The following is a 27,852-nucleotide window of genomic DNA, read 5'->3' as shown; positions in this document are numbered from 1 at the left end:
CACAAGAAGAAAATAGAAGCTTTTGCTGATTATTTTTTACCCACATACATGTATGTTGATGACACAGTGTTTTGTTTCCACCATCCGTATTGGCTGAAACTCTATCTACCGCAAGACGTACCAATGGAGCAGAAAAATTCCACATGAATTATTATGATTTTGATTTCTGCATTTCATTCTTCAATGTTTTGTCTTTTTGGACAATAACGTGAAGTTACAAGCTACTAAATACATTAAATTGGGAAGTACCCATGCAGTAGCAGTAAGAAGAAAGTATGTTTCAGAAAAGGAAACATTTGCCGTGTAAACTGCCAGTTCCAAGTTCAAATAAAGTAAAAGGTAAGTCATATTTCTTCTAATTGGCGCAATCGTATGTTTTATTTTTGGCGCAAATGATACCATGTAATTTAAAAATAGGTGGTGCAAACGTAGCATTGGAGAAAAAAGTTGTGGCGCAAACGGATCTCTCCCCATAATATACTATATAATTATGCAATTATCTATGACCAAATATTGACCGGTCCATAAAGTCATTGGATCAAAAGTACCACTTTTATTGTAAAATTCTTGAAAAAGGAATTCTACAATAAATCAATTTATTTGCAATTTTGCAGGGATTTGATCAGTTTATAATTTCACTATACATGCTGCGATTTTTTGGCAATGGTAAATGGATTTAAAGACGTTACTTCACAGCTACCGTGAGATTATATATATAGAGAGAGAGACAAGCAAGAGGTGTATACCTAACATGCAACCAACATAAAAGTAATACATGTTTTAGCAAAACGAATGGAAAGATGAACCCGTTTGTAATAGATTTTAGTTTGCAGAATGAATCGAGAATTCTAAAGAAAATGGAATTCTACATTAAATCAATGTACCGGTATTTAATTGTAATTTTGCAGGGATTTGATAATTAAGTTTATAATTTCCCTAACCTTGCTGGTATTTATCTCTGGCAATGGTTTCTGGATTTTGAGTCGTTATATCACAGATATATATATATATAGAGAGAGAGAGAGACAAGCAAGAGGTGTATACCCAACACTGCAACCAACAGAAAGTTATACGTACACCTGTCCTAAGTCAGGAATCTGATGTACAGTTGTCGTTTGTTTATGTAATATATACGTGTTTCTCGTTTCTCGTTTTGTTTATATAGATTAGACCGTTGGTTTTCCCGTTTGAATGGTTTTACACTAGTAATTTTTGGGCCCTTTATAGCTTGTTGTTCGGTGTGAGCCAAGGCTCCGTGTTGAAGGCCGTACTTTAACCTATAATGGTTTAATTTTTAAATTGTTATTTGGATGGAGAGTTGTCTTCCTATATCTATTAGCAAAACCCGTTTGTAATACATTTTAGTTTGCAGAATGAATCGAGAATTTTAATATCGAGATCGAAAACAAGGCATCGATCTTTTATAAATTTAAACATTAGATTTAGTACAAGTATGTATAGTTTTGTAAATTGTGTGGTACATTTAGAACGAATAAACAGATGGTCTAAATATCTGTAGGCCATTTTTGAAAATATCTATTTAGGTTTTTCATTTTTTGTTTCATTTTTTTTTTAATGGAGATATTCTGCTATTTATCTATTTATATTTTTCAAACATAATATATATATTTTTAACTGTTCCGGAAATTTGCATGTACCGCTTACAGCCAGATCCATATATGATAGGGTTTACAATTGATAACCTTGGCGCATCCTTTCAACCACTATAAATTGTATATGGCTTCCAGTTACAGTCGTTTATTATTATACCGTGAAATGCGATTTGATTTTTTTAATAATTATTCTGTAAAGGGTTCACACATAATTTACATTTATGGTGCAGAAATAAAGTTGTCATTTGTGACATGTAAATAAAGCATGTTACATATATACAAGGCACAATTAAGGCGTATATCTGTCTTAATATGATCACTGAGATTACTATGTGTGACAATGGGGGATGTAAAGGATGGATAAATCCAATTAAAGTAACGGACACAGTATAACCAAACACCTGCATATAATAGGAGAAAAATGTAGCAACTATGTTTATTTTCCACACAAATAAGTCTTTTAACCTGCTTTCATTTAAACGGAAAATAAAAAAAATTGAAAAACCACAAATGTTAAAGAGCCAATGAATATTGTAATTTATTGTTCATCGTTAAGTGTTGTAAGATTATAGTTGCCATTATGTTGTAAGACTAATGTAAAATAAATGCAAAGCAGAATGGAAAAAGTTATTACATATAGTTATGTTGAATATTTTGTTAATTTCAGACATCCCTTTGTAGTGCCTCACAAATGATAAATGGTTTTGCTGTAAAGTTACACATTTCAACAAGGATAAACAAATTAGTGTATTGTTTTGTCGGAGGCTGACCTTAAGTAAATAGGTTCACTTTTTTTCCGTTATTCAAATATAAATGATTTTCTGTCAAAGGTAAGTACTATTTTTGATATAGTTTCTATAAATCGAAGCTGATATACAATTTTATACAGATAATATAGCAGTCTGTACATAAATGTATTTGATATATGATATTAGTACCATGTTTCCATGATAGTCTGCGAATCCTAATGATTTATGTTAATGGTTTTTTTCATTTATCATTAGTGCATGTATGCAGTATGTATAACTGTACGTTTTTGCCTTCTCGTTTTGTATTAACTATTAATTATATATATTATTAAACAGATAAAGTTCTGGCATAGCTTTATCAATAAATGACATCAATTAATGATTTGATTCACTTTTTATATGTCTCATATTGTAAAGCTTTCGTCTATTTATATATACATCGGTCGCATAAGACTATTTATGACAAATTTGGTCTGCAAGTTTATTTTATCTAGAATGTTTTCTCTTGAGACTTTTGGCCTTGAGCGTACCCTTCAAAGGTTTAATCAGAAAAAAGCCCTTCAAATAAGTGCATATTCGTGGTAAAATAAGCATCTTTATCTGTTATATACCAAGTATATTTTTTATATCGAAAAATGTTTAATATGATATTATTTTATCATATGAATTTAATATATGAACTAACGATCATAATGATGATTTCTTTTCTATATAGTATAGTATATATATGTAAAAAATCTCATCAAAGAGAAATTTTCCTATTAAAAAACTGGCCTTTCGCCAAATGTATATATCTGTTAAAGCCGTTAATTTATCCTGAAAATGACCTTGAAACAAACCGTCAAACGTAAAGTTGACAGACAAAATTATTGAAATAATTTATTTTTGTTTGATAATCACTGTACCTCTTTTGAAATAAAGCAAACATGTGGTATTTCTATGTGGAAAAAGGTGCGCTCTCGTTGCAGATTTATCAGTTCACTGTTATAAAATAAAAAAGTTTTTGGTAACTAATACTACATACAACAAAAATCAACATGATGGATCTTCATACATTCAGTTTTTATTGTTACACAAATATTTATCATCTTCATTCATTCTTACTTAATCGAATTGTTATGAAGATTCCTTTATACTGAAATACGCAAAGTTAAAAACAAAAAAAACAAAAATTGGAAATCGAAATAAGATATTCTATTTTTGTAATAATATGAGTGGTAATAACCTTCTATCACCGTGATTATTTTTTTCGTTCATAAAATTGAGAATAGAAAATCTTCATGTTAGTAAGTTCTTGCATCGAAATGTTTTGACCAAATGTGTGGTCAGTGGTCGTCTTTTAGATTTTATTTGGGGTTGATAAGTTTCTGTTCCAACTTAAACACAACATTCTTGGACACTAGTCTTATGGATGATAACTTGAAATGTGTTTTGTTATTTGTGTCATTAGTATGCATGCATGCTGTCTCATTGTTGTATATCCCTTAATTCCTCCCCGGCCTTCCATTCATATAAAAACCGGCCAAACGAGATACCTGAATAACAATATATTATTGTACTAAAACAAAAAACAAAAAATCTACATAATGTGTATAGTAAAACCAACATAACAACCATAATAAGATGGAGCGACATCTCCAAAATCTACTATGACTTTGTGGTTGTTTGTTTGATTCTAATTTTATTCATAAATGCATTGTTTAATATCTCGTTATTATTTCAGACCAGCAAGTAAAGGTGGGATGGATCATGTCACTTGGAGTTATTATGCATTATCTGTTTTATGGATGCTAATCTGGTTACCTGAATGTAATGCTGGAAACCATACAGGTATACAGTTATATTTAAACTCGGCATTAACTTATTGAAACCAACGGTAAGATGTAACAAAATGTGAAGATAATGTTTCAAGCCATATAATCCACTTATGCAAACAATATATCATACACCTTTCAATGTTGAAGACACTTGGATTATTTTTAAGGCTATAACTCGAAAAACAGCTCTGTATTATTGCAAAGATCAGTTTCTCAGTACTAGGGATAATTTTCGAATTAATCACAGTTTTTTTTTAATATGCGTTGTTTCCTTTTAATTTTCTTTATTTTTTAAATAGTCCCCTCTTATAACTTCGCTGACATTCCCTAATTTAATATTTCAGAGTATAATCATCCAGATGTCGAAGCTGAACGAAACCATGCGAGAATTATGGGAGTCTGTGTGGGTGTAGGCCTAGCTATGATGTTTCTTGTCATGTTGTGTATAAGTTATAACTATTATAAACATAAAACTGTGCCAATTGTAGAAGAAACGGTCGTAGAAGCGGAGCTACCAAAGAAAAAAGTTTTTGCATCAAACGATCGGATCATGCAAATACAGAAAAAAGAAGAAAACATTACACAAGATACACGTTTTTAGTCTTATTTTTTTTTGTTGCGCCAATAATGCTGTGCATTGTTCTGTAAATTGCTATATGATGTTTGTTTCAATTTTTTATTTGTATTAAACATGAGATATATACATTTGTTACCGTGAATACTTAATGACTATTGATTGAACTTCTCTAAATAACAACACGTATCAGGAATATAAAATTGAAATGGATGCAAGAAATTATAGTCAACCATAAGCCAACCACTGACGAGGTAACTGTTTAAGCTTTATTTTTTGTTTAGGAACGATAGACTGTAAGATAATCGTGCTTTGAAAAAAACTAGACTAGTCAGATTGGTATTAAGCACCCAATTCCCCCACCCCAAACAAAAAAACCCACACCCACACACAATCTTACACAAAGAAAAAAAAAGAACCAAAATGCATGCAGGCTTTTGGCAATATTGTTACTGGGTACCTTAACATTTCCAAGACTGACATATTATGATAAATCCACAGAGAAAGAACCGAAATGTTGTACGTCTAAAATTAACTAGTATAGGAAGTCGTAAAGTCATCGGCGACTTTAATCTTACTGCAAATCTTGGTGTATAATATGAGAAGCTCAGGTCTATGTGTCTTTTTATTTCTTTTCTCTCGTTGCCTTGTTTTCTAATGGACTCTAATTAGCGTCTACCTAGAGTCTCTTTTGTTGCATTTATTATGATAATGAAATACTGCATGGTGTTTATTTTAGAGGAATTGTATTTCATATGTGGAAAGCATTTCAAAGCGAGGACTACTAAAGGCCATTGTATGGTGACCTGTAACTGATCAAATCCTTGTCATTTGGTCATTAGTGGATAGTGTTCTCACTCGCACGCAAGTTCCGACATATTTTAATTTCAAGCAGATTGGTCGGAAGCTGATAATTATTAAATTTTGATACATAGCTCGTTTTCATTGCTCTGACCTGATACAGGGACCGATATAAGTAATGGAAGATGCATGCTATTATAATGGGGAAAAAAGTTTGTAGGCTCTTTCCTGTTATAATGTATCATCTAAAAATCTTTCACTCTGATTAAAAAAAACTTAATTAAAATTCGAAGCAATTTTTTTATACGTATGTGAGCCAATTTAATAAATGGACAATACTATTTAGATGTGAAAAACTACAACCACTGTTGTGTTTCTTAACTCGTTTAAGAAAATTATACACGTGGTGTATTAATTCCTTCGTTAGGATTATTGGAATAACGAAAGACACAGACCAAAGCAATCAATAGATATATAAGTAAACAAAAGAAGTAAAAACAAAACCCACACCCAACACATTATTCAATAACACAGGTTTTTACATACAACAAAACACGTCTACATTGAACCACTGTTCGAAGCAAATACGATGGTCTGAATAGCTATACAGTTTAATTGAAGTCTCGAGCTGGCATGTCAGTTAACTGCTAGTAGTCTGTTGTTATGTATGTATTATTGTCATTTTGGTTACTTCTTCTGACATCAGACTCGGACTTCTCTTGAACTGAATTTTAATGTGCGTATTGTTATGCGTTTACTTTTCTACATTGGCTAGAGGTATAGGGGATCTCATAAACATGTTTAACCCCGCTGCAATTTTGCGCCTGTCCCAAGTCAGGAGCCTCTGGCCTTTGTTAGTCTTGTATGATTTTTAATTTTAGTTTCTTGTGTATAAGTCGGAGTTTAGTATGACGTCCATTCTTACTGTACTAGTATACATATTTTTTGGGGCCAGCTGAAGGACACCTACCGGTGCGGGAATTTTCGCTACATTGAAGACCCATTGATGGCCTTCGGCTGTTGTCTGCTCTATTGTCGGGATGTTGTCGCTTTGTCACATTCCCCATTTCCTTTCTCAATTTTATTTTTATTGAACTTTTGATGTTATCCCTAAGGAAGTGTAATTCTAAAAAAAGTTCAACAGTTGATTTATAATTACGACAATATCAATCATGATTTAAATATCAGCACATAATTCCACCGTTACTTATTTTGTACGATCACTCATCGCGATACCGTGTTGTTATTATACATGTTCACATAATCGCTGTTTGATAGCTTTGACAAACAACATGTTTTGGTTCAGTTTGTGACAACCGATATTCAAATGACTGAGGGTAACCGCAATCAATTAAAATATTTTATATCTGACATATCCATACATCATGAAATTAGTCTTTTTTATGCATAATATTTAATATTACAATAGTGATTTAACACTTGACATACACAAAATCTCATTGTTCTTATGTCTTATAATCTGTCTTGATAATGCAAATCTAACGAGTCTTATAGAAAGGGTCCTTCCTTAAAGGGCAATAGCTACGAGATATATGAAAAACCTAATATATTATAATGTTTTGTTTCAATCAGTAATGAAATACACATATTGAAACAATAATCCTTTTTAGTAGCCAAAATTTGGTCAAAATAAGCAAAAAACTTGAAACCACTGATTATGAATTATTCACTTGAAAGTGAATAATTCGACCTCATTGAATCTGTATTCATGTGAACTTTAATTTAACCCCTTACCTTGTGAAGGATAACAAGTGAATTGAATGTGTTCAGTTATTTAAAGGAAAATAATGCCAACATTGAAAGTGAAACCAAGGTAAATCATTTGATTGACTGATTCGATCCACAAATAAACATTCTAATACAGGTAAAAACGATGATAAACATTTATTTTTTATCTGTAATATGAAATTAAATAGACCTAGAATTATTCATCAGCACGTGTTTGCTTAATCTATTTATATCTATATTTAAGTTTACATCGCTTATATGGTCATCGGATGACTATAGAGGTCAACTCGATAAAAAATTAGATGGCGCCTAGACTCAAAAAGACACGAAACGAAGTTACATATTTTCATGCTTGTGCCTTGCTTATTGTTTTTTTTAGACTTTTAATAGTTTGGATAAATGTTTTATATTGTCATACATCAACTATGAGAATTTGATTAGAATCGGTGAACATGAATTTAACAGCTAGTGCCCTTTAATGTTTCACTCCACCTAGATTCAATATTTTATTAGAGTCTCACCACTTGCAATACATATAATACAATCATCATATTGACTTAATTACTGTGACCCGAGTGTTAGTGTTTCACTCCACCTATTGACTTAATAACGTCACTTGATTGTTATTGCTTCATTCAACTATTGACCTAATTACTATGACTTGAGTGTTAGTGTTTCACTTCAACTATCGAATTAATTACTTTGACCCGAGTGTTAGTGTTTCACTTCAACTATTGACTTAATTACTTTGACCATAGTGTTAGTATTTCACTCCACCTATTGACTTAATTACTTGGACCAGAGTGTTAGTGTTTCACTCTACCTATTGACTTAATTACTTGGACCCGAGTGTTAGTGTTTCACTCCACCTATTGACCTAATTACTATGACTTGAGTGTTAGTGTTTCACTCCATTTTTAATATTTGCTTTGACTCTGGTAAGATACCTGCTTTATGGTCGAAAGGTATCATTACTCCGATTCCAAAGAGCTCTACTGCAGATCCAAGAGACCCTATGGCATACCGTGGAATAACTTTGGCTCCTGTATCTTATAAACTTTACTGTGGTGTATTAAACTCTCGTCTTACCGTTAAACTTGATGAACTTAATTTTCTTCATGATGAACAAAATGGTTTCAGAAAGGGACGAAATACTATAGACCATATTTCTACTTTGACTACTGTCATAGAAACACGTAAATTGCGTAAAAAATTATCAACATTTGTAGCATTTATAGACTTTAAAAAAGCTTACGACTGGATAAACAGGGATTTGCTTTTTGGTAAATTGGAAAATTTAGGTATAAGTAGTAAAATGTTAAATGCTATTTTTTCACTTTATAGAAATGTATATTCATGTGTAAAAGTAAATGGTAATTTTACTGACTGGTTTGAGGTTAAATGTGGTTTGAAACAAGGGTGTATTCTGTCTCCAATTTTGTTTAACATTTTTATTAATGACCTTGTAGATGAAGTTAAAAAATTAGATATTGGAGTAAAAATTGATGATGAAAAAATTTGTGTACTACTTTATGCAGATGATCTTGTATTTATAACAGAAAATGAGAAAGATTTACAAAAAATGTTGGATACTTTAAATATATGGTGTTGTAAAAATGATTTAGTTGTAAATCTAGAGAAATAAAAAATTGTACATTTCAGACCTAAGTCTATACCAAAGACAAATTTTACTTTTGTACTTAATAATAATGATATGGAAATTGTTCCTAGTTATACTTATCTAGGTTTACTGTTGTCAGAATTTTTAGACTACAATTGTATGGCTAAGGCAGTAGCTAAATCTGCAAGTAGGTCATTAGGTTTATTAATAGCTAAATGTAAAGCTAATGGAGGTTTTCAATTTGATACATTTACAAAACTTTTTGATACACTTGTTATGTCTGTAATTGAATACGGTGCCTCAATTTGGGGTCACCAGGATTTTTCTTGTATTAATGCTGTAAAAAATAGAGCAATGAGATTTTTTATGGGTGTGGGTAAATACACCCCTAACTTAGCCTTATATGGAGATATGGGTTGGATGCCCAGTATTATATCTCAGTGGACATGTATTTTTAGATTATGGTCGAGACTTACTAAAATGTCTCATTGTAGAGTTAATAAAAAGGTTTTCTTATGGGGCAATAGATGCTGTAATAGTAAATTTAAAAATTGGAATTATAGAGTCAATGTGAAATTTAAAGAAATGGATATGGAGTTTTTATGTAATACTGATTTTTCTATTGATAAAAATACAATTAAACAAATTGAAAAGGAAAATTTTTGTAGATATAAAGAGAAGTGGTACTCTGACTTAATGTACAATGAAAGAAGTAAATTGCGAACGTATAGAATGTTTAAGCAATGTTTTAATAGAGAAAAATATTTATGTATTAATATGCCTGGAAAATATAAGAGTGCATATGCTAAATTTAGATGTGGTGTTGCACCTCTGAGGATAGAAACTGGCCGATATGAAATCATTATGGTTGACAATAGATTATGTTTTAATGAGCAATGTAAGAAAAATAACATTATTGAAGATGAGAAACATGTCTTAATTAACTGCCCAGTATATGCAGATTTACAAGCTATTTTATTTAGACATGCTAGCTCTTTTAATTGTGATTTTGTTAATTTGTCTGATGATGATAAATTCAAATTTTTATTCACTTTTTAGCCAAAATCTGCTATGATGTATTATTAAAAAGAAAAGGTATTTTATATAATTGTAGATAATAATGTGTTTTGTAGAAATTTTATAGTCTCTCATAACTCTTTTTAGAGTGGCTCATGTTGTTTTAAATATTACTGTAATTTTATAAATGTATAAATGTATGTCAATTTTGAGGTGAGACTCTAATAAAGTATTTGTCTTGTCTTGTCTTGTCTCCATCTATTGATCAAAATTAATGTGACCCGAATGCAGGTGTTTCACTCCACCTATTGACTTAATTACGGGGACCCGAGTGTTAGTGTTTCACTCCACCTATCGACTTAATTACTTTGACCCGAGTGTTAGTGTTTCACTCCTTCACTCCACCTATTGACTTAATTAATTTGACCCGAGTGTTAGTGTTTTACTCCACCTATTGACTTAATTACTGGGACTTAAGTATAAGTGTTTCACTACAACTATTGACCCAATAACTGTGACTTGAGTGGGAGTAACCCAATAACTGACTTGAGTGTGAGTGATCCAATAACTGTGACTTGAGTGTGAGTGACCCAATAACTGTGACTTGAGTATGAGTAACCCAATAACTGACTTGAGTGTGAGTGACTCAATAACTGTGACTTGAGTGAAATTGACCCAATTAATGTGACATAAGGGTTTGTGTTGAACTCAATAAATATACCCTACAAAAATCCTGGCAAGTATCTGTATATTATTCCTGGTGCAAATATAGTTGTAACATGAGGGTACCCAAATTGCAACTATTTAGCAAAAAAGGCAACGGAAATCTTACAATTTCCTAGAGACTAAACAGTTTGTATTTTCATGATTTGATACAATGCACGTCTTTCAACATAGGTAAACATATTTAGATATACATAAAACGTTCACAGTTTTTATCAACAGATAGACTGTTTACTGAAAAAAATCAAAATGTATGAAAAGGTCCCAATGGGACGTCATCAAACCGTCATCTTTTAAAAATTAGCAAATGTTACAAGAATCCATTTCTTCAAAAATGAAGAGTAAGCATGGACTAATATCCAATTGTTCAAAATATTTGAAGAAATTAAACAAAAGCTCTGTTATTATACTTTTGATGATGTGAATTTAAGCATGGATGCAATTTGGGTACTCCTCATTACAGAATCATTGATGGTTTGGAGGTTAGTTCAGACCAATTTTTCTATGATTTTATATGGATTCAAAATTAAATTGGTGAAACCACATAGTAAATAATAATACATCTCCAAAATAAAACACATAATGAAACTTTTGTCTGAAGCATATATAAACAAAGGTTAAAAAATGGCAAAATAGGTGCAATTTGGGTATCCTCATATTACATTCTTTCTGCTAAAATTTGTATATTACTACAGTACAAACATCTGAGACATTATCTGTACATAAACTTTACTATCAATACTCAGCACATCAAGTGAAGATCAACTCACAATTAATGGACATCTGTACATCAGTACTTTCTTGGTATGAATATATAAGACAGGGGTTCACAATTTCTGGTATAAATTGAAGACAATAACTTTACATCATACCCAAGACATCTGTTCACCATATCCGGTATAATGATGAATTGGACAACAACTATACATTATGTTGAAGGCCTCACTGAGACTTTGAGATTCAAAACAGCAATAAAAGCTCTGTTCCCTTTTGGTTTTCTTTCTGTGCATGTACAGTACTGGTTTTGTGTGATGAATGGATATCCCATTTCTTTTCTTTTCTTTCATTCTTGGTACAAATGTCTGACACATATGTACAACAATTTGTGTACAAATATCTGACACATATGTACAAATATCTGACACATATGTACAACAATTTTTGTACAAATATCTGACACATGTGTACAAATATCTGACACATATGTACAAATATCTGACACATATGTACAAATATCTGACACATATGTACAACAATTTAGTGTACAAATATCATAGGCATTATCAGTACATCAACTTTACTATCAATAGTTGGGCCTTCAATTAAAGGACAACTAACGAACTTTAAGGTGTTTCCACATTTTATTGCACACATTTGGAACAGATAAGTTACAATATTATTGCACTTCCACATTAGAGTATATAACAGTACAAAAAAACAAGATACATTCTTTAAAGAAATAGTTAAAACAAAAGGTGTATAGGAAGTTTGATCAAAATCATTATGTGTTATTTTACCACAAAACTACATTTTAAAACCATGTTAAACAGTCATTTTGAGTTTATACCGGTAGTTTAGTTTTTGAGTCTGTTGCAATGTGATAGCTTGCTTATTCAAAAATTAAAAGTATAAAAACACTAAATGAAAGGTCCATTTCATGTTTTTCTATGTAGAATTGAAAGAAAAGGAATTATGTGTTTTTAATCATGGGCATCTTTAACAAACAGCTGGTCTAAGTTTATATGAACCTTTCAGGTTTAAAGTATGTTAAAAAATTGTTCAGAAAGAATTGACATTACCATAGTTATATATAAAATGTGTCATTTAGAAAATAAAACCGAATAAAATCACACAGCTAAATGGAATCAAAATTGTTGTAATGCAAATGTTTATAAAATAAAATCAGTGTGAAAATAAATAGAAATCTAGAAGAATTTATGAATATCCTTTGAACATTTTGACTTAAATTCTATTTTTTTCTTTCTAAATTTCTATTTATTTTTATGAATGAGTTACACTGATTGTAGAAAGTCGATCAGCATAAATGACTTTATCATTGAAAAATCGACTGTGACCTAGTATTATAAGCATTGTGACATCAGAAATGCAAGGGAAAATGCATGAATGTGAATCTCGTCCATGTAAATCACAAGATATCAAATCTACCATTTTCTGTAATTGTTAGTTTTAATTTTTTAAACAAGAATGAGATTGCCAAACCGGGAAATACCAATAAATGTTTAAACATGTGTTAATTTGAAGAGAAATCTGTGATACATTTGTCATGATATGAAACTTGAATATAATAAAAACAAAATAGCACAAATATTAAACTGAATTATATGCAATCTTAAAAATCATATTTAAATCGTTTTTAACAATTATTTCTATTCTTTGATTATAATGGCAGGAATAATCTTTTAAGTAAAAAAAGGTGTTTTATGAGATATGTCAATGAAACTAACGATATGATGACATGAGTTTATGGAATGCGTTAAAATGAATCAGTTACTCTCATCAAAACAGTTACTTAAACAAAATTCAGTTACCAAACAAAAATTCAGTTACTCCCATCAAAACAGTTATCAAACAAAAATTCAGATATCCTGATCGTAACCTAATACCAAACCCTATGAATAAATAAATGATATCATGGTAAAGCTATGTTTTTGTTTTCATTTTAAGGTGAAAAGTATAAAAATGTAAATTTTGAATTAAAGCATAATGACTTCTCCACTAAAAATAAATGAATACCGGGGTAAATGAATTAAAAGTAACCATTACATATGAAGTAACATAAACCACCTTTAAATTCTGCTACACATGTAAAAAACCAAAGTATTTTATATTTCATCTGACTTTAAAACATAATAAACCATAAACACTGGCATTCAAAGTCATAACACATGTATTTATCTATCCATTTGAATTCATCTATCAAAAGCCACTGCCATCAAATATTCCCCTCAATCATGCCTATATGAAATGGTTCAATGTTTATTTACAAGAAGAATCAATTGTCTTTTCATGATGATGTTGAGCTATAATTGGGGTTGGTCATCCCAGACATTTCATAGCCTCGTCCACCTGAACCACTTCCATATTGCCTAAAAATTAACATAATAAAGCATATTTTACTATCTTACACTTTATATGTAACTTATAATCATTATTATATATGGGAACATATCTACTTTATAAGCTGCACAGTTCTATTTTCATATTTAGCATACATATTTATCTTACAAATTGACACTTTATTTTTCAATTTATACAATTGAAATCTGTAATTTTCCATTCATATCTTTGAAATATGTAATCATAAAGTCACATTCATTGTATTTATTTCTACAATTATATATCAATTACATTGTTTTTTTGAAATTACAAGCTGAACATACTTAATAATCAAAATTAACTTAGTCTTAACTTATTTACAAATGAGAAAATTTCTTTTGCTCTGCCAAAAAGGGTAGAACTGTGCTATATTATGTCTGTGAAATTTATATTATAATTAACTTACATTCTTTTAAGAAAGATAATAGCAGCCACTATAATTAGAACAATAACTACAGCTCCAGCAACTACACCGGCCGTGATTCCTCCAGCATTCAAATTATTAGATGTCGGAGATGCTGCTTGTGCTCCTGGATTTAATGGAGGACGTCCACTCACAGCAGGATAACCATTACCATTGGCTGAAATCAAATATACAACAATTAAATATAAAATAAGAATGTGTATGTTGACAGGAATTCCCCCACTCAAGCTTGCTTTCAATGTATATGAAAATAGTTTTAAGAGGGAAAGAAGGACAAAGATAACACTTAACTTTCGCCTAGCATCGAGGGCATATAGAAAGTTCTTGGACTTTGTCTGAAGTTTAAAGTTTAAGCAAATCAAGCTCAATCTGATTTAAGGGTTATAGTTATCTAAAATGTAGTAACAGTGTGATGACAAAAATATGCATAATTGTTTTAAGTGTGATAGAAATGGACCATACCAAAATAACTAATCCTGGATCAATGTCATATGAAAGGATTTAGATAAATTAAAGGAAGTATATAATAAAGAGGTTTTGTCTTCCTTAGCTGTGTATTATATTGCTGTTTGAAATCTATTGTGAAGTACAGCTACTTATATTAGAGTGTAGGCTGAAATGTATATCAATAGTGATAAAAATCTGACCTAATTATGATTACTTCAACTTGAAAATTTTCGAAGAACCTATAAAATATCTAATGATGCATGTAACCCTATTGGTTCCAAAATTATGTAGATGAGTTCATATTTAACAATGTTTACCTGTATCAACAATGATTGTCTGTATTGGCATAAATGACTAGTGATGTCAACAGCTTACATTTGCAAAAAGTCCAAAACTAAATTATTTTTTAAGGTAATACTATGAAGAAATCTTGATATAAATAAAACATCATTAAAGTTCAAACATGATATTTTTGCCTAACAGTAGATGTTGTACCAAAGAAGAAGAAAAACAACCACACCAATAAAATGTTTTTCATTCCTTTTCAAATTTGATTACTAACCAGGCATACAAGATAAGTGCTGTCCTGTCCACTGTCCAGAGGAAGAACACATTCTATTTCTTGTACCATAGGCAGCCTGGTATCCAGGGTTACAGTTTTATTACAATGTACTAAGTACTATATATACCATGGTTATTACAAGTTAACATATTTAAACAAACGAATCCGAAGGATGAGTTTGTTTAAATATGTTAATGAGTAAGACACATGGTATATAAAATTTGTAATATAAATAAAATGATTGACAGCTTCAAGACCTTCAACTAATATTGGAAATTGATCACGTTACAGTTTTATCCAATGAAATGGAAGCCTGCGCAAGTCACTTTTGCGCCTCGTGTATGATATTCTGTGTATCGGATTCCAGCGTCGGACAAGGATTAAATAATTATTCTAATGACGGTAAGAATTGTTTTTGTTTGTTTTCAAGTATCATACAAATTAATCATATTTTACAGAATTTTCATCTCATTGAAAAATGCATATTTATACATTTCTAGTTTTCGTACAAACTGCTTTCTTCCGTTATTTTATTAATTTGATTATTAGATTATTAAAACACAATTTTAATGATAAAACACTGTACTTAAACAGTAGCGGATCCAAGGAGCGTAGATAGTGTAGGTTCCCCTAATTGATCGCAAAAAAATCTTTTTTTCACAGATATTTGTAGCCGATATTTATTCCTTTTTCTATAGGTACTCCTTTTAAAATCGAAATTTAATCGGATCTTCGCAAAGGAAATGACAGTTTCACATTTCGTTTTTTTTCACAACTTAAAGAAGAAACATTTAGTAATTGTTTCCAAAATTAGGGGAATTCGTAACAATCCTATATAGTTTGAAAAAGGTTTTTTAAGATTTGGGTACACATAATTTATTGCTTTTTGTTATGAAATGAAAACAAATGAAGATCTTGACCTTTTAGTACATTTAACAGTTTCCTAAATATTTCAGAGGCAGATACATTTAAAAAAAAAAAAGGTGGAGCTTAAGCCATGGAATAACATGAACATGAATATGTTATACCATGGTTGAAGCTCCGCCTTTTCCCTTTGAATTCTAGTTGAGTTGCATATTTAATTAGCAAAGTATGGTACAACATTAATTTGCATATAATATACCATGGTTTTGCCTCACCACACTTTTTAAGCAAATTATTTCATAAAAACATCAAAGGAAAAAATCTAATTTATGTTACAACCAGGCATACAAGATAAGTGCTGTCCTGTCCACTGTCCAGAGGAAGAACACATTCTACTTCCTGTACCAAAGGCAGCCTGGTATCCAAGGTTACAGTTTTATTACTTACCAGGCATACATGATAAGAGCTGTCCTGTCCACTGTCCAGAGGAAGAACACATTCTATTTCTTGTACCATAGGCAGCCTGGTATCCAGGGTTACAGTTTTATTACAATGTACTAAGTACTATATATACCATGGTTATTACGAGTTAACATATTTAAACAAACGAATCCGAAGGATGAGTTTGCTTAAATATGTTAATGAGTAAGACACATGGTATATAAAATTTGTAATATAAATAAAATGATTGACAGCTTCAAGACCTTCAACTAATATTGGAAATTGATCACGTTACAGTTTTATCCAATGAAATGGAAGCTCGCGCAAGTCACTTTTGCGCCTCGTGTATGATATTCTGTGTATCGGATTCCAGCGTCGGACAAGGATTAAATAATTATTCTAATGACGGTAAGAATTGTTTTTGTTTGTTTTCAAGTATCATACAAATTAATCATATTTTACAGAATTTTCATCTCATTGAAAAATGCATATTTATACATTTCTAGTTTTCGTACAAACTGCTTTCTTCCGTTATTTTATTAATTTGATTATTAGATTATTAAAACACAATTTTAATGATAAAACACTGTACTTAAACAGTAGCGGATCCAAGGAGCGTAGATAGTGTAGGTTCCCCTAATTGATCGCAAAAAAATCTTTTTTTCACAGATATTTGTAGCCGATATTTATTCCTTTTTCTATAGGTACTCCTTTTAAAATCGAAATTTAATCGGATCTTCGCAAAGGAAATGACAGTTTCACATTTCGTTTTTTTTCACAACTTAAAGAAGAAACATTTAGTAATTGTTTCCAAAATTAGGGGAATTCGTAACAATCCTATATAGTTTGAAAAAGGTTTTTTAAGATTTGGGTACACATAATTTATTGCTTTTTGTTATGAAATGAAAACAAATGAAGATCTTGACCTTTTAGTACGTTTAACAGTTTCCTAAATATTTCAGAGGCAGATACATTTAAAAAAAAAAAAGGTGGAGCTTAAGCCATGGAATAACATGAACATGAATATGTTATACCATGGTTGAAGCTCCGCCTTTTCCCTTTGAATTCTAGTTGAGTTGCATATTTAATTAGCAAAGTATGGTACAACATTAATTTGCATATAATATACCATGGTTTTGCCTCACCACACTTTTTAAGCAAATTATTTCATAAAAACATCAAAGGAAAAAATCTAATTTATGTTACAACCAGGCATACAAGATAAGTGCTGTCCTGTCCACTGTCCAGAGGAAGAACACATTCTACTTCCTGTACCAAAGGCAGCCTGGTATCCAAGGTTACAGTTTTATTACTTACCAGGCATACATGATAAGAGCTGTCCTGTCCACTGTCCAGAGGAAGAACACATTCTACTTCCTGTACCATAGGCAGCCTGGTAACCAGGGTTACAGCTCTGGGTACACACTGTGTTTACTTTATATGGAGTTTGACAACTGAGTTTTCCATTAGCTGGAGTTAATGGGTCAGGACAAGTCATGGCTATACAAAAATACAATAAATATAACAGAATAATCACAATTCCTAAGATCACCAGTATCTTTAAACAATTTCCAACTTGTTTGTATTACAAATGAAGCACTATTATAATTGTTTATCCAAACTATCCATTTTAATTTCTCTTACACTTTAGTGCAACCTGCTTGAAAGAGGAGAAGCAGAAGACTTCTTTTCAAACCAAATATGTCAATTGAAATAAGGATACTGCAGTTAGTGTACAATACGTAAACCAATGACTTACTATATCAAATAGTCTCAGAATGGTTTGTTTATCAAGAATCACAGTATTTTAAAAGTCAAATTAAAGTCAGGCTTTAATTTGAGTATACTAAGAAATTTTCCTCAAATTTCAACAATAATTTGGATTTGTATTTGTATTCAAATTACATTTCAATATTGAAAATGTTTGTTCCATCAAGTTGAATGATATTTGATCAACATATACTCTATTTATATTATCTAACTACCTTGACACTGCAGATTGTTAGGTGACCAGAATGCATTGTTTGTAGCATCAGTTTGGCAGACGACAGCTCCTGAACCACCAATCAGCTGGTACCCTTGTAAACATCCCACCTGACACTGAGCTCCATAATAGTTAGGACAGAGGGGTGTGGCTATAATACCATTACTTGGTGCCTTCAGTTGAGGGCATTTCAAAACTGAAAGAAATTTTATATTTGAACATGTTTTTTTTCAACTCATTACACCAGTTTAGTTATCATAGAGACCATGTAAGATTAATTCTTTACAATTACAGTAATCTACAATTATTTGTATATTTTTTGTATATATATTTGTTTTGCACATTCAAGCATTTTATTTCTTATTAAGATATGTGCTTTTAAGAGTCGTCTTGCATTTTCATTACATGATCACATTATAACTTTTTTATAAAACTAAACAGAAATATCATTTATTAAGGGGCTTGCGGGTCAAAATCTACTTTTTTTTCTAACATAGAATATTGCTATTTTTTTTCTATGATTAAACTTTATCTTATACCTAATAAAAATATTGGGTCACTGTTCATTTAAGCTCACAATCTGCTTCCGAAAGAAGCATATATTTTTGTAAATGTCCTTTTTTTCTGTTGAACTAATAGGAGTAATATTGGTAATATCGAAATGAAAAAAGAACTTAATTACAGAAACTGCTTAAATTTTACAATTATTTAATTCAAAAACAACAATAAACTAGAGGCTCTAAAGAGCCTGTGTCGCTCACCTTGGTTTATGAGAATATTAAACAAAGTAAGCAGATGGATTCATGACAAAATTGTGTTTTGGTGATGGTGATGTGTTTGTACATCTTACTTTACTGAACATTCTTGCTGCTTACAATTATCTCTATCTATAATGAACTTGGCCCAGTAGTGTCAGTGGAAAATGTAAGTAAAAATTTACAAATTTTATGAAAATTGTTAAAAATTGACAATAAAGGGCAATAACTCCTAAAGGGATCAACTGACCATTTCAGTCATGTTGACTTATTTGTTAATCTTACTTTGCTGAACATTATTGCTTTTTACAGTTTATCTCTATCTATAATAATATTCAAGATAATAACCAAAAACAGCAAAATTTCCTTAAAATTATCAATTCAGGGGCAGCAACCCAACACAGGTTGTCTGATTCATCTGAAAATTTTAGGGCAGGTAGATCTCGACCTGATAATCAATTTTACTTCATGTCAGATTTGCTCTAAATGCTTTGGTTTTTGAGTTATAAGCCAAAAACTGCAAATTACCCCTATGTTCTATTTTTAGCTGTGGTGGCCATCTTGGTTGGTTGGTGGGGTCACACCACACATTTTTTAAACTAGATACCCAAATGATGAGTATGGCCAAGTTTGGTTAAATTTGGCCCAGTAGTTTCAGAGGAGAAGATTTATGTAAAAGTTAACGCCGGAAGCCGGACGTAAAGTGATGGGAAAAGCTCACTTGGCCTTTTAGGCCAGGTGAGCTAAAAATATAGGTCACTGATGAGTTAAAAAAAGATATTTCAATTCAAACGTCAAAAAATGACATTTTTGCACCAAAGGGAGATAATTTGGAGTTTTTTCAATGATATCAACATTTTTAGTCATCTGTGGTCAAACTAGCTGCGGAACCGTAGCTCATAGGTCCTTATGTTATTTTTTGACTATTTGCGGACCCTGCAAATATTCAAAAAATAACATAAGGACCTATGAGCTACGGTTCCGCAGCTATGGTCAAACCAAATCGAATTTTCTGTGTGATTTTTGTACCATGTTATAAAGTAATAACTAAAAGTGTTTTAAATAAAATTTGTAATGAAAAAACAAATGTTTCATTTTTTGCTGACTTTTTTGTACCCGCAAGCCTCCTTAAGCTGGAATTGTACAAGTCAAATAAAAATATTCTTAGATTCACATGATTCATATGGAAAGTGTCTGAAGTTCATTGATTTATATGGGGGGAAATAATGGTGTTATCCTATCAAATTTTAAGTTTTTAAACTATACTTTTCATTCAATGAAATGAGCATTGTGAAACTACATCTTGATATGAAACAGGACTAAATTATTGATGAAAGAAAAATAAATAGTTTACTTTTGATGATGATTTTGAATGTACATGAAGCTGATTGTCCATTAACATCTGATGCCCATACATTGACTGTGTACGTTCCTTCTCCTAATGTGACTGGTGACTGTAATGACTGAGATACACGCACTGGTTTACCAGAGTTATCTACAGCACTTGGTGGATCCCACTTCACTGTGGCAGTCTGTGATCCCTGACTAGCTACTGCTGATATATCTGAAGGACAACTCAACAATGGAGCCTGGGTATCTGTAAACAAACAAATGGTTAATGAGTGATTCCTGACTAGCTACTGCTGATATATCTGATGGACAACTCAACAATGGAGCCTGGGTATCTGTAAACAAACAAATGGTTATTGAGTGATCCCTGACTAGCTACTGCTGATATATCTGAAGGACAACTCAACAATGGAGCGTGGGTATCTGTAAACAAACAAAGGAATGGTAATAAAATTGGGGATATAGGGTGGTAATCATCAGTAAAACATTAACAACACAGTACTCTGGAGTAATTGCTAGAACATCAGAATCACTGAAGCTGGACAATATCTTTGAACAAGAAAACAAGTTCAGCTAGTCAGTATACTGTGAATTCATTTATTTTCATGGTATCAATTTTTGTGGATTGCAGAAAACTTACATTTTCATTGATATTAAATTTCTTTGTTTGGCAAAGTCTGCAAACATTTCTTTTCAAAATTTGTAATTCGTTGAACATTTAAATTCGTGGTTTCCCTTTTCCCCCGAAATCCATGAAAATTGGAATCCCAACGAATATTAATGAATCCACAGTATGCTGAATTCAGAATTTAACGATAATATCTAGGTATCAAATTGTATCAAATACTAAAAAGTGTTTTATATACTTTGCATCATTCTACAGTAGGATAAAATGTTGGGGATTATACTCAAGAAATAATCTACAGCATCCCATACCATTTCATTTTTCTTATTTTAAACATTTCTCCTTATATTGCAGCCAGGTAAATTAAGCTAGATAAATTTAACTACAAGTACTACAATAAATATAAAAGAGGGTTAAATTCAGGGGATTCCTTTACATTATCATAGTTCTGAAGCCTGATGTAACTATTATTTATTGCTATTTGTTTACATTCAGCAGACAAAAAATATAGCAAACACTTTTGAGGGTAGAATTAGAAAGTTAAACATTTCCTGAATGGTAACAAGTTAATAAACAACAGTCGTTGATTGGAAAATTCTGTATGTCTACTAAAAATGTTAGCCATAAATGTATTAATTCTTCTCCTTTCTTTGTCTGTCAAAAATGACCCCCAAATACACACCTCTACAGAAATAATATGCTACATTTCCACTCCACTGTCCATTTGAAGCACATGTGACTCTGGGCTGACCATAAAGCTGGTATCCTGTTCTACATACTACTGTACAGTTGCTCCCTGGTGGAGATGGTCCAGTAGAACAGGTTGTTGGATTTACCATTGCATTTGATGGTAGTGTAAAACTTGGACATGATTTAGCTGTAAAATAATTAAAAGAAGATGTTACATATTCTATACACTCCTAACATGGATGTCCAGTACTATACTTCTCAGAAAATTTACTTGATGCAGTTTTTTTTTGCTTATCTAGTACTTCTGTAGCATTTTTCTGTTTTGTTCCTAAGCATTTTGACTGGTGGAATTTATTGTTTTTCACTTCAGCAGTATTTCAAGAGATGTACATTTTTTGGGGTAAAATGTCAAGTTCAATCAGTTTAAGTTTTTTTTTTCATCATATTATTGTTTATTTGTTTCCCTGTTTCTCAATAATACTGTTTTACAATGAATTGAAGAAAAAAAACATAACTGGGACTGCACACTGAATTATTTTGCCATTTAATCCCCCTACCTGATACCTTATGTGTGATGTTGCCACAGTGTAACAACCAATGAACTGATTTTTCAAGTGTTGGTATAACTGTGATCAGCACTCTCTGTTCACTTCCTCTCCCTCTAGATTTGATACCTATACCCAGTCTTGAAAAACTGAGTCAATAATTAAAGCATTGAATTTTCATATCTTTATCATGATTAGCAAAAAGAGAGAGATGCAGTTCAGCCCAAGAACACCCATATAATAAATGGCTAAACACTCTATCATATGTCCTTACCTGTGCTACATGTAAGTCCATCAGGTTGAATACTTAATGCTGGTGGGCAAGCACATTTCTTACTCTGTAAAGGACCAGGAAAACACAAATGGGAACAGCCAGAATTAGAAGAGCAGCCATTTTGACCTAAAATTAAATAAAAAGTAAAGCAAATTAAAGGTAGCTTAAAGACACTGATTCTTCAATTGAGATAAATTCATACAAAGTTTGGAAAAGTTACTATTCACTTTCATATAAAATAGCAGGAGGCATATTAACTGTCATGCCAATAGTTTTCAGACATCCGCTAAAGGCCTATAAAATGGACCAATTATTTTTGTTATGAAGCTGGACCAATTGTCCAGTCAATTTCAAAGAGCCTAAAAAAAAGTGTAATTCAGATTTCCTAAAAGACTCATAATGTGTTTTTTATCTACATTAACTTATCTGATTTTTATATACCTGTTATGCCATATCCGTTTTTATGGAAAGCCAAACCATTCAATCGTCCAAAAGTTGGTGGACCAACTGTTCCAGCAGTTGTACCAGCGTTTAGGCTGATAGTCCTCACTGACCTAAAACAAGGGGTTATACAATCAGTTCAAACAAATAAGTCAAATCTAGTAAGAAATACTTCAGTTTGTTGGTGAGGACATAACTTAATGTAGTTGTCAATACTTCTTACTGAAATCCTTTAATGTATTATTAAATGATTGTGTTCATGTATCAATTTATAGTTATCTTTCCCCAAAATTGCAAAATTAAGGAATACTGCGGATTCATCTGTTTTCGTGCGTATCAATTTTCATGGATTGAGGAAAACCAGTGTTTTCGTGCATATTTCATTTTGTGGTTTTGCCAGTCTCTCAGCCTTACAAAGCCTATAGACAATATGTATTTTGTTGAACATTTGAAGTTGTGGTTCACCTGTACCAAGGAAACCACTTAAATTAGTATCCAATGAATAATAATGAATCCATAGTTTGACTGTTACTATGATAACATATCCTGTCTGGACATACTTTACAGTTTATTCTTTATCAATAGATACCTTTTCAATCTTACAATTAGTTATCAATGGATTGAATTACAAAAATCTGTTAAATATGTACTTACTTGGCAGCCCAGTCAGTAAAATAAATGGTGTTTTGGTATTTAGCTAGATCAAAGTAATGAGGATTGGGAGATTTTCGAGATTCATCAAGTAATGTCGTTCGTCCAGTTCCATCTAAATTTGCTGATTCCAGTTTATAAGTTTTCCCATCAATCCAATATATTTTACCAGCTGGAATAAACAATGAATTTGCATCATACCATTAAGTCTTTCCTCTTTGATTTTCTTAATAAATAAAGTGTAGAAGCCATGGCATTTGTTTTAAAGTTATGAATTTGAATGTCCCTTAGGTATCTTTAATTTGCCTTCTTTTTCATGTTAAAATATTGTTATAATTCTCTTCAATACAGATTCCTAAATAATAACCAGTTGATACTGTCTTTATTTTATTCAAAATTATCTACATAGCTGGATATTTACCACTTGTGTCCAAGGCTAATCCATTAGGCCAGCCAAGAGATGAATTTACCAAGATTTGTCTATTAGAACCATCATAATTTGCCTTTTCAATCTTTGGACTTGAACCCCAATCTGTCCAGTACATCACACTGTAATACAAACATACATTTCTTGATTTTCAATCAGTTAAATCGAGGTCTAGAGTTGGCATGTCAGTAACTGCTAGTAGTCCTTTGTTAACTCATGTAATATTGTCATTTTGCTTATCTTTTCTCTGTTGCCTATTCTAATATTGAACTCAGACTTCTTCTAATCTGAGTATTACTGTGTGTATTGCTGTTTGTTACTTTATTCTATATTGCCTAGAGGTATAGGGAAGGGTTGAGATCTCAAAAAACATGTTTAACCCTGTTGCATTTTTGCACCTTTCCAAAGTCAGGAGCCTCTGGCCTTTGAGAGTCTTGTGTGTTTTTTTAATTTTAGTTCATTTATATGTTTTGGAGTTTAGAATGACGTCCATTTTTACTGAACTTGTGCACAGATTATTTAGGGGCCAGCTAAGGACCACTTGGTGGCCTACATCTGATATTTGCTCTGTGATCAGGTTATTGTCTCTTTGACATATTTCCCATTTCCATTCTCAATTTTCTTACATACCCATTCAAAGTATCAAGACAGATAGCCCTAGGTTGGTCAAGTCCTTGGCTAACTACAACTTTACTAGCACTTCCATCAGCTCTCATGGCTACTATAACATCATATCCTGTATCAGTGTAAAACACCAGCTGTGATGTTGGGTCTACGGCTATACCATCAGGGATAGAACCTGTAATAATATTTGTTACATGATATTTTGAGAATGAAAAACAAAAATGGTTATTTAACTATCAGGAACTGTTAAAAAAAAATAATTAAAATATCTTCACTTAAAATTTTTAAATGGAAATGTAAACCGTGTTCTGTCATAAGACAACATTTATATAATTCAGTGACATTGGCAGCATGGTTTACATCACAGAATAACAGCTTTTGACATTGGACAGTGTTTAAATAAGCTATTGAGTGTAGTGACTTATCTATTGTCAATATTTCAAACAAGTACTCACTGCTTCCTAGCTGTAACAATGTAGAAACTTGTCTATTATCAATGTTAGCTTTCCTGATCTGTTTGCTGCCTACATCTGTCCAATAAACAATCCTATTAAGAGGATCATAGTCGATAGCAATAGGGTTATCAGTGCCGATCAGTGGAATAGTAATGTAACCTCCTGTTGTTAAATCCATTCTATATATAGACTTATTTTTACTATCAGTTATCATCAACCAGTTGTCTGGAATTGTTGCTGAAAAAAAGAATTGACAAAAAACTTTAAATATATTAGGAGATAAGTAAATCATCTAATCTAATTGATAAATAACTTTTCAGGTATAACATAAAATACTGCTCTTGCAGATTAACATTAGAATGCCTAGTTGGTTAGTGTAAAAATATCAAGCAAATGACCAAAACTGGGCCAGACAATTACCTTGAGAACGGACAACAATCTCTCCCAACTACTATGTCTGACAAACAGTTTTTTTAAGAACAAACATGCAACCACTATGTCTCACAGACAATTACTTTAAGAACAGACATGCAACCACTATGTCTAACAAACAATAACCACTATGTCTGACAAACAATTACTTTAAGAACAGACATGCAACCACTATGTCTGACAAACAATTACTTCAAGAACAGACATGCAACCACTATGTCTGACAAACAATTACTTTAAGAACAGACATGCAACCACTATGTCTCACAGACAATTACTTTAAGAACACAACTACTTTGTCTCACAGACAATTACCTAGAGAACAGACAATTTCTTCCAACTACTATGTCTGACAGACAATTATGTTGAGAACAGACATGAAACCACTATGTTTGACAGACAATTACCTTGAGCACAGACAATATCTCCCCACTACTATGTCTCACATGTACCTTGAGAACAGATGCCCACTAACAATCTCTCCACACTACTATGTCTGACAAACAATTACCTTGAGAACACAACTACTATGTCTGGCATTTACATTGAGAACAGACAATCTCTTCCGACTTCTATACAATATGTCTGACAGACAATTACCTTGAGAACAGACGACACCAGCATCTTCATTATGTCCACAGTTATGTTGTCCCCATCCATTGGATCTACATTGAGTTATACTGGACTCGGAACCAGTACAGTTTGTATTGTCCAACCAAATATGTCCTGTTCCCTCACCATAGAATGCTCCTGTGCGTGCAACTGCGTTTGTTCTGTAAAGTTAAAGTGAACTTACTAACCAGGATATGTTAAAGAGTCCTGAGTGTAGCAATGTATCTTTGTTCCTTTTTTTCCAGACATTTCCATCTCTGTTTCAGTTAAGTTCGATTTATTTTGTGTAAGATAGCTATTGAATTATACCCTTTTACTTTCTAAGGCAATAATACTGAAGATTTTGAACATCTATAAAGAATAAATGCGGTTCAAAAATAAATTTTATTTCAATGTAGCAGCTAGTTGTAAATTATTTGTATAGCTTCATAGATAACTGCAATGAGTTGCTATAAAAAAGAAAATTTTTATTAAGGTTTTGGTCATATTGGCATTTATACTAAATTCATTCTATTTTTTCAATTGACATTTGAAGAAAAACCCTCGGCTTTGAGAAATGATCAACTAAATTTATATTTATATAAGGATAATTATTTTTTTTTTTTTCAAATATCATAGAGTTTCATATTCTTTTAATTTTTTTTAGTTCTCAACTAGAATTTTTCTCAAAAAGGTCAATTTATTAAGAAACACTAAATTGTAGAAGAAACAAACAGTAAACCAGTATAACGTCACCAATTATCATGTCAATTAGATATGGGACAGAATCAAGTTATGGAGGTTTTCCACAGTTTAGTAGCTATCACTATAAGAAGCATTGCTTGTTGCTGAAGTTTGTTATGATGCAAAAAGGAGTTTTTAAATTTTGTGGTGTTCATTTAAAATTATTTGTTAATCTTACGTTTGATATCCCAACATGCCACACACAACTCCTGCAGCACGAGCATTCCATTGGTCATCACAAATTGTTCCCCAGAAACCAAAGGCATACACTTCTACTCTTCCTGAGAATGAGTCCTGTCCATTAACAAGCCTAACATACACTTGACTAGGGTTTGGAGTAGGTGCTGCACCAGTGATTTGCCCTGGCCTGCTGGTGGTTAAGGATTGAATGCCTACAATATATATCATATACTTAAACAGTTACTGTTTAGAGACTTCTACTTTCAAATTCTTCTTATCTATATAATAGTAGTTTAGGATTTTTTTTTGCTATGGAAAAAAAATAAGAACATAAATCCAGTACAGACAATAAGTACATACTTCCTGAACAGATAACACCAACATCTTCTGTATGATGACAGTTAGTAACACCCATTGGAGCATGTTGACACTGGGATAGACTAGTCTCATTTCCACTACATCGTACATTGTCTAACCAGATTTGACCTGTTCCCCTTCCATAGAAAGATCTCGACTTGGATAGAGCTCCAGTACTACAAACAATATTAATAAATGTTTATAACAT

At 31.7% G+C, this 27,852-nt stretch overlaps 2 protein-coding genes across 6 annotated transcripts in view; one reads left to right on the top strand and one right to left on the bottom strand.

The window, feature by feature from the left end:
* Positions 1-264: 264 nt before the first annotated feature.
* On the top strand, positions 265-4,882 carry LOC134705026 (uncharacterized). 3 transcript variants are annotated; one of them, XM_063563795.1, is made up of 4 exons: positions 265-339; positions 2,281-2,443; positions 4,086-4,192; positions 4,524-4,882. In XM_063563795.1, exons 2-4 carry the CDS (start codon positions 2,427-2,429, stop codon positions 4,778-4,780), a joined length of 381 nt encoding a protein of 126 aa, XP_063419865.1. In that variant the 5' UTR covers positions 265-339; positions 2,281-2,426; the 3' UTR covers positions 4,781-4,882. The 3 variants fall into 3 exon arrangements, with proteins under 3 accessions (XP_063419865.1, XP_063419864.1, XP_063419863.1); XM_063563794.1 differs by lacking the exon at positions 265-339 and adding an exon at positions 1,432-1,451; XM_063563793.1 differs by lacking the exon at positions 265-339 and adding an exon at positions 2,015-2,036.
* Positions 4,883-13,334: 8,452 nt separating this feature from the next.
* Positions 13,335-27,852, bottom strand: part of LOC134706939 (deleted in malignant brain tumors 1 protein-like) — an 80,191-nt gene continuing 65,673 nt past the window's right edge. For all 3 annotated transcript variants that reach the window (XM_063566319.1, XM_063566320.1, XM_063566321.1), the window contains 15 exons: positions 27,648-27,820; positions 27,286-27,499; positions 26,373-26,545; positions 25,341-25,577; positions 24,892-25,060; positions 24,256-24,383; positions 23,838-24,006; positions 23,184-23,296; positions 22,743-22,868; positions 21,916-22,110; positions 20,613-20,855; positions 18,505-18,699; positions 17,837-18,019; positions 14,188-14,362; positions 13,335-13,771 (listed from right to left, as the gene is read on the bottom strand). In XM_063566319.1, the coding sequence (XP_063422389.1) occupies positions 13,690-13,771; positions 14,188-14,362; positions 17,837-18,019; positions 18,505-18,699; positions 20,613-20,855; positions 21,916-22,110; positions 22,743-22,868; positions 23,184-23,296; positions 23,838-24,006; positions 24,256-24,383; positions 24,892-25,060; positions 25,341-25,577; positions 26,373-26,545; positions 27,286-27,499; positions 27,648-27,820 (2,575 nt within the window). In that variant the 3' untranslated portion in view covers positions 13,335-13,689. The remainder of the gene's footprint in view (positions 13,772-14,187; positions 14,363-17,836; positions 18,020-18,504; positions 18,700-20,612; positions 20,856-21,915; positions 22,111-22,742; positions 22,869-23,183; positions 23,297-23,837; positions 24,007-24,255; positions 24,384-24,891; positions 25,061-25,340; positions 25,578-26,372; positions 26,546-27,285; positions 27,500-27,647; positions 27,821-27,852) is intronic.

The sequence above is a fragment of the Mytilus trossulus genome, chromosome 2, assembly GCF_036588685.1.
Source record: "Mytilus trossulus isolate FHL-02 chromosome 2, PNRI_Mtr1.1.1.hap1, whole genome shotgun sequence".
In the NCBI taxonomy this organism is placed as follows: domain Eukaryota; kingdom Metazoa; phylum Mollusca; class Bivalvia; order Mytilida; family Mytilidae; genus Mytilus; species Mytilus trossulus.
Note: the sequence above shows the minus strand (reverse complement) of the source record. Positions and strands in the feature narration are given on the sequence as shown.

What these genes read in the sequence shown, in the direction of transcription:
- LOC134705026 (XM_063563795.1), top strand. An exon ending in TAATGCTGGAAACCATACAG is followed by an intron (nt 4,193 to 4,523) that starts GTATACAGTTAT and finishes TTAATATTTCAG; the next exon opens with AGTATAATCATCCAGATGTC.